Source organism: Lepisma saccharinum, chromosome 10 (genome assembly GCF_977018435.1).
Source record: "Lepisma saccharinum chromosome 10, izLepSacc3.1, whole genome shotgun sequence".
In the NCBI taxonomy this organism is placed as follows: domain Eukaryota; kingdom Metazoa; phylum Arthropoda; class Insecta; order Zygentoma; family Lepismatidae; genus Lepisma; species Lepisma saccharinum.
The window spans coordinates 29,606,497-29,614,076 of record NC_139238.1 but is presented as its reverse complement, the minus strand read 5'-3'; the positions used below and the strand labels follow the sequence as shown (position 1 = coordinate 29,614,076).

Genomic DNA, 7,580 nt, shown 5'->3' with positions numbered 1-7,580 from the left:
GAGTAAGACAAACTACATTGGATGTCACACATTTATGTAGGTCATTGTCACATTTTCTTGTTCATTTGTGGCGATGCTAAAAATTTTCCTGTATGCCATCTGGTGAAACGACGCATGACGCTTCCAGGATTCAAACCCATAACTTCTTACTTCAAAGTGTTTCACACCCTGTTTTGGAGGTTGAGAATGGTTTTGTCTGGAAACTGGTATACTTGCATACTTTTTCCAACATTCTACACTGTAACAATTTATTAATTTCAGAATTTGTGAGGTCAAAAAACTTACTTCATCTTATAATTAGAAATCTACATACTATTGTTATTTTGTTCTCTCTTATTATGTTCAGATTTTCATGGATACTTTCTTTTCTTTCAGCAACTGTTTCGTAACCAACAACAGACCACCCCTCAGCAAATTCAGTTATTGCAACAGCAGCAGTATTTGGCAACTCAGCAGCAACAGCAACTTGGTAAGTACACTTAACAGGAAATAAGTCTGCTCTTAAATTTTAATAAATTTTAATAATTTGTGGGATGGTTTGGTGGCTTTAATTTACACTCACTCATAAGATATATTGAACACAACCTGAATATACGAGGGCGAATCAAAAGGTAATGCCTCCTACATCACCATAACTTTAATAATGATCCGATCAAAGCCAAACTTGCATGGATTGTAGCGTGTCTCCTGTACACAAAAGTACTGTTCAATGAAGTTACCATTACTTTCAACGTGTATACCCCATTTTCGAACCAAAGTTTGAAATCCAGTTTGGTAAAATTCTTGAGGTTGCTTTCTTACCCGTGAATTTACAGCTGATCTAACCTCTTCCAAGTTGTAGGCCATGAGACCATGTAGGTCCAAACAGGTAGAAGTCATGGCATGCAGAAGGGGCCAAATCAGAGGCACCACGGACCAACCCCTTTTGGCAGGTTTGCAAGACTGACGTTTGTTGTCATGCATCACAAATGTGGATCTGAATGGAATGAACGTCTTTCTGTGGTATCTTCTTCCTGATGGCCTCCTTCCCCCTCTTGAGTAATAATGTTGTCGGTCTCTCTCCCTGGCGGTTTTTTTTGCCCATCCAGAAAGTCAATTACAATAATGGCTTGTGGGTCCCAAAACACTGTTGTCATCACCTTGTGTATTGATCAGCAGACGAATTTGAGATGTGGAGAACCACTGTGGCGCCATTCCTTGCATTGAACCCTACTCTCTGGGTCATGCCAGAAAGTAAGGGTACATGCCCATGTCTCATCCCCAGTTATCATATTTTGAGGAATGCTTATTTTTTCAGTTTCAAGTGCATCCAGGAGACCTTGACATACCTCCACCTGCCTCCTCGGATCTTCACCTGTTAACTGCTTTAGAATCCACTTAGCACAAATATTGTGGTAATCAGTTAGAAATTATCGCCTGTGCAAAACCAAATGACACTTTCAAAGCATCCGTAATATTCTGAACTGCCATGAATCTTTTCTTCTCGAATCAACGCGTCAGCACAGCGATGACTGATGTTGACAGATGACCACTCCTCGGCTTACCTGCTATTTTGGTTTTCCCTCCTTGAAATGTCTTTACCCACCCACATTGCTAATGCCCACTACAGCATTCCCATAAGCCTTCAATAGCTGAATATGGTGTCCTTAAGTTAGCACCCATATTTTGTCAGATATTCAGTGGCTGCTCGTTGTTTTAGGGAGAATTCACACTGAAGAGACACGAGACAAATGTATATTGGAAGCCAACACTCAGTAATCAATGCAACCTTTCGAACCGAAGAGACACAGCAAGGGGCAAGATGCACATGTCGTGTGTCGCTTCAGTTTGTTGTTCACTATATTTTGACTCTGGAAGATAGTCCAACCGGAATCATATTTGAACCTCTAATTTGCTGATATAATAAAGGATCGATATGCACAATGTTTTAAGATTTAAACACAACGTTCTTTTTGCTTTATAGAGTTTTTTGATACAGTTATCGGCTGTACTTTGCCTTCTACATCATGTAAAGAGGCAGTCTTTTGGCTATTTACCTGATCAACTTTTATTTGAGAAAGCCAGCATATGGAGGCATTTTAGTTCAAATTATATTAGTCAACATGGTAAAGTACTCTAGTGCATTGTTTCTCAATCACTTGGCCACGACCCGATACCGTGCCCTCATATCAACTACGAGGTATAACTAGAAAGAAACCGGACTGTTACTATAAAATCTTTTATTGGTTATTTTGTATAATACGAACATTATCCCCTTCAAAGTACTCCCCTGTACTATCGATACACCTCCATACGAATCTTCCATTGATGGAAGCAGTGCTGGAAATCATTTTCTGAAACCATGTTCATGACCTCTGTCACTTTTCTTTTCACAGATCCTATGGTCGTAAACTGGTTCCTTTCAGTGCTAATTTGACCTTTGGGATAAAAAAAAAAAAAAAGTTGCATGGAGCAAGATCTGGCAAATAGGGTGGATGTTCTAACACTGGGATCCCATGATTGGCCAAAAAGCATTGACTGACAATGCCGTATGGGCAGGAGAATTTTCCTGATAAAGAATCGACGACTTGCTTTTTGACAAATCAGGTCGTCATCTTCTTACTCGCTCACAAATGGTCGTCAGCACCGTAATGAAATAACGTTGATTGACAGTTTGACCTTCGGGTACCCAATTCAAATCAATTCACCAACATTTGCATGTTTGATTCCATTTTAAATATGCAAGGCCATCCAAGATGCAAGGCATCTGCGGTCACTTCTCGTCCCTCTTTACACCTTGGAAACCCCTCAAACACTTGCGTGCATGATAAACACTCATCTCCGTACACTTCCTTCAATAAACCCTAAGTTTCTGTGGCGGATTTTCCGAGTTTGATAAGAAACTTCACATTGATACGCTGTTCCACTTTCACACTTAACATTTTTTTCAGACAGCACAGATGTACGGTAGGGATGGCCAGATCCGGATCTGGAACTTTCGGATCCGGATCAGTTTTGCCATCCCACATGAGCGCTTCTTTGGAAAGTAAGAATGTGTTTAACATATTGTTACCTGCTAATATATATATATATATATATATATTTATAGTGTGTGTGTGTGTGTGTGTGTGTGTGTGTGTGTGTGTGTGCGCGCGCGCGCGCGTGCACTTGCGCGATTTGTAATTAATACACTTACAAGGGAGGTCTAAGTCTCCCCCTCCGATTTCCATGAAACTTGGCAGGTGTATAGAGCAACCCAAAGAAATACTTTTTTTTTTCAGCTAAAAAACTGTTTTTGGGGGCAACCCGCCTTCAAATGTCAAGATGAGGACAAATTTAAGTGGGAATTGACCCCTGTGTCCTACTCCGATTTCCATTACACTTGGCAGGTGTATGGGGGAACCCAAAGGAGGAAGTACGTGTTTTTGTGTTTCAGCTAAAAAGTGGTTTTAGGGGGCAACCCCCCCCCCCTCAAATGTTAAGATGAGGAGAAATTGAAGTGAGGATCTGACCTCGAAATCACGTAAATATGGCATAGGGTGCCTCTATGCACCTGCCAAATTTCATGGAAATCGGAGGGGGACACAGGGGTCAAATGCCCACTTAAATTTGTCCTCATTTTTACATTTGAGGGGGGTGGGTTGCCCCTTAAAACAGTTTTTTTTTAGCCGAAACAAAAAACATGTATTTCTTCCTTTGGGCCCCTCTATGCACCTGCCAAGTTTCATGGAAATTGGAGGGGGACACAGGGGTCAAATGCCCACTTAAATTTGTCCTCATCTTGACATTTGAGGGGGGGGTTGCCCCCTTAGAACAGTTTTTTAGCCGATACAAAAAACACATTTCTTCCTTTCGGCCCCTCTATACACCTGCCAAAGTTTCATGGAAATCGGAGGGGGACACAGGGGTCAAATGCCCACTTAAATTTGTCTTCATCTTGACATTTCAGGGGGGTTGCCCCCTAGGACAGTTTTTTAAAGCAGAAACAAATAACATGTATTTCTTCCTTTGGGCTCCCCTATACACCTGCGAAGTTTCATGGAAATCGGAGGGGGACACTTAGATAACCTCCCTTGTTAGTCTTACACTTTGTCATTATATAACACTGCATATATTATAATGTTTTATTTTAATTTTTAAAACTGTAACTGTAGAACAATTGTATAATTTTTGTATAACATTTCTATCTTGTTAAATGTTTCATCCTGGAATGGAATGTCTCACATTTATGTGTGTTTCCATTTCCAATACATTTGAATGAATACATATTCGTTTCAATGGCATTTAGAAAATCACCTCTGACATTTTATGTTAAACAAGTAAGCTTATTTTTGTGCACGAGTGTGTTGAGTGTGTTAGCCGATGCGTAGCAAATTATTTTAGGAACAACACTTGAAAAAAAAATCTTGAAGGACTAACCAATGAAAAATTTCTTTGTAATCTAAGATCATAATACCTTTTAAGGTGTGGTAATATTATAATGGGATTGAGATACAAAACTCTCGGATCCAGATCCAGACCCGAAACTTTTGGACCCGGATCCGTTTGGCCATCCCTAATGTACGGTTTACTTGGTCCACAAACTACAGCGGAACTGAGTGCCGCACAGCCTGATCAATCACACAGTCGATAGGCAGGATATCACGTTATACACACATGCACCGCTTGAGCTTGCCGTTTGTCTACAGCAATATCAATCCACTTTTTTTCTAGCCACACCTCGTATACTGAGCAGCGAATGGTTCTGCTGAAAGTGGTTGACAACTACCATAATCCCAATGTCATATTTGAGAAACTAGTACTCACTTTTATCCGCGAAGCTGTTATTTCTTTTTCGATTAATTTCAGTGGCCACTGCCACCATCCTCGTTGGAACTTGCTGTACTGTTGCTTGACGCACATCTTTTGTTTGTAGTTCTCTGGCTGCCACTAGGTGCGCTGTTGTTAACTGTGCGTCTGGGTCTGTCTCGTCTGCTTTTTCCAGGCGATAACTGTTGTAGTAGGAAAATCCAAGTGTGATGCGCTTGCCTGCACGAGCTAAACATATATTTTATCTTGATTTTTACCTACCAGGCTTGCCTGCCAAAGGAAAGATAAATTGCATTGGGCCCATAACAATGGTAATTTTCTCCTGCACAAATGTTAAATAACTCCCACCTGCTTGTCTTGGTTGAGCAGTTTCCATTGTGGAGTTGGAGCTATTAGCACCATGCTCTGGCTACTTTTCACCCAATACATTTTATGCCGATTGTAATTTTACATGTTATATTTAATTTAAAAACGCAAGGTTCGAAAGCAAAAATCATGATGATAAACATGTCTGGAAGAATTAATTTTTGGACTGGAAAACCTGGAAATGTCAGGGAATTTCATAATCACAAAATCGTAGCAACCCTGACAAATACCTGCTTTTTTTGAATGGATGGTTTTTCCCCAAGCGTTAACTTCATATTTCAGTAGGCTTTGTAAATATATCTACAAAGTGTGTAAACACTCGCCAACTATAGTACTTTTGTACATATTTTGTAAATAGAATCTAATAGTATGATATAATTTTCATTGTTTTAATTTGACATGTGAACACACACATGGAAAAAAAAAGAAGAAAGAAAGAGAAACACTAACACTGTCCTAGTACACAGTGGCCAAAAAATGAGGTAAAAAGAAAATCATTAAAGTCCACTTTATGCTCAGATATAATAATTGCGATTGGACCTACAGCTTAAAATAGGACCTGAACCACTGTGCATCCATTGCAGATGGAACTTGGAAACCCTTGGATACAAGGTGACATCATTATTTTATGCACTCAGGGAGGTTCATTCTATTATAGGTATTTGTCTGCCCATTTTCCAACAGTACTCTGAATTGTAAGTTACTTTGGGATCTTAATCAACCACCTTTGTAGTAGCACACTGATCTTAAGTATTAAATGGGGACTATGTACGCATGTAGCTCTGCATACATATTACGAATGGTAAAGTTTTAAATTGTCTTGAAACATATAATACTTTAATATTAACATTTGCTTATTTTTTTGTGACATGAACGGCACAAGTTTGCAAAAGTGAAAATTTATTTTAAGTTCATGTATTGGGCCTACAGTTTTAAAATTGAATCAAAATCTTTATGCAATATGTCTCCACTGAGGATCAAACCTGGTGCTTATCCATTACAAGATAACAGTGTTACCACTATGCCATTGGGTAGACACATACAATAAAGCTCATGTATGGCAAAAACAAATTATTAGCTAATGGGTATCCAAAAAGTGACTCAACCAAGATTTTGCTACTATAACGGCTGGGGATACGTCGGGCCGACCCCCCGACTATTCCAATACCGGTTGAAGATCTCCACGCTTAGAGGTGACGAATGAAAGCGTGGGAGGGAGACCGGCAGTCGGTAGGTACGCCTAGGCCCTTCATGGGCTGTTGCGCACGGATTATTATTATATTATTATTATTATTATTATATAACTTTTTACAGAAAGCGTTTGTCCGTGCGAATATTTTTTAAATATTAAACTATAAAATAGTGCTGTTCATGAACGTTCAGTATGGGGAAATGTTACTAAGGTGTAAAATAGTGCTGCAGCAAGGGCTATTTGCTTGAGTGTCAAATAGTTCACATGAGCAAAATGAGCTGTATATGCTCAAAGACCAGTAGTTTACATATAACTAATTTGTCTGTGGTAGTGGGCCCTCAAATATGGATCGTGAATTGAAAGACGTAGTGAATAATCATCTCCACGTTTCACTCGCTCTCTGCCCCTAATTTTCGCTTATTAAAATGAAGCTATTGGTCATAATGTAATGAAATTTGCTAGGGACATACCTTGGTGTATGAGAAGCATGGTGACATCACAGCGAGTGTTGGAAGTTGTCGCCATTCATGTGTGCACTGGTTGTCTCCATCTTCAATTCCTGATAAAGGATTCTGCATGACAGTCCTGTTGCATCCTCCAGTTCATTGAATGGGATATGCCTGTTTGCTGTTATCCATCATGTCTGGTTTGCATGCAATTGCCGGATGCCATGTTCAGCACAGTCCGTGCCACTTTTGCAGACATCCAGCAAAACACAGTCATGTGACTTTGTACAGTGTTCCTGCACATGGCTGCTAGCCTCGTGTTGATGTCCGAACCAGCCAGCCTCTCCTTTCCTCCAAAGAAACCACACTGCCTTTTGTTGCCCAAATGACGCAGCACTGTTCTTCCTGTGTGATGCAGCAGCGTCATCTGGTGGCAATATGCGTCCCTCTACCCATACACACACTAGGTATGCTTTTGAAACTGCTACGTTCCAAAAGTTATGGGGAAGTGCCAATCATTATTGAAGGCCTGACATAAATAAGTAATATAATGTGCCACATGCCTTTATCTTATTATTATTGCTGGGCTGCAATTTTAATTCATGTAATTTAATTTGTTAATCACAAAAGTTAAATATGTAGTTTGCGTGTTGTAAGGATTGTTGCTCATAATCTTTCTTGTCCTTTCAGGTATTGCTGGTCCTGCTGCATTTACAAGTGCACCCTATGTTATAAATGCACAAGAACCATATGTTGGAACTCTTATAGCAGGTAAGTGGAGTTACTTA

At 39.8% G+C, this 7,580-nt stretch overlaps 1 protein-coding gene across 9 annotated transcripts in view; it reads left to right on the top strand.

Annotated features, from left to right (window-relative positions):
- The window catches only part of pum (pumilio), a 254,522-nt gene that overhangs the window by 194,848 nt on the left and 52,094 nt on the right, over positions 1-7,580 (top strand). For all 9 annotated transcript variants that reach the window (XM_083129691.1, XM_083129696.1, XM_083129695.1 and 6 more), the window contains 2 exons: positions 376-469; positions 7,483-7,563. In XM_083129691.1, the coding sequence (XP_082985817.1) occupies positions 376-469; positions 7,483-7,563 (175 nt within the window). The remainder of the gene's footprint in view (positions 1-375; positions 470-7,482; positions 7,564-7,580) is intronic.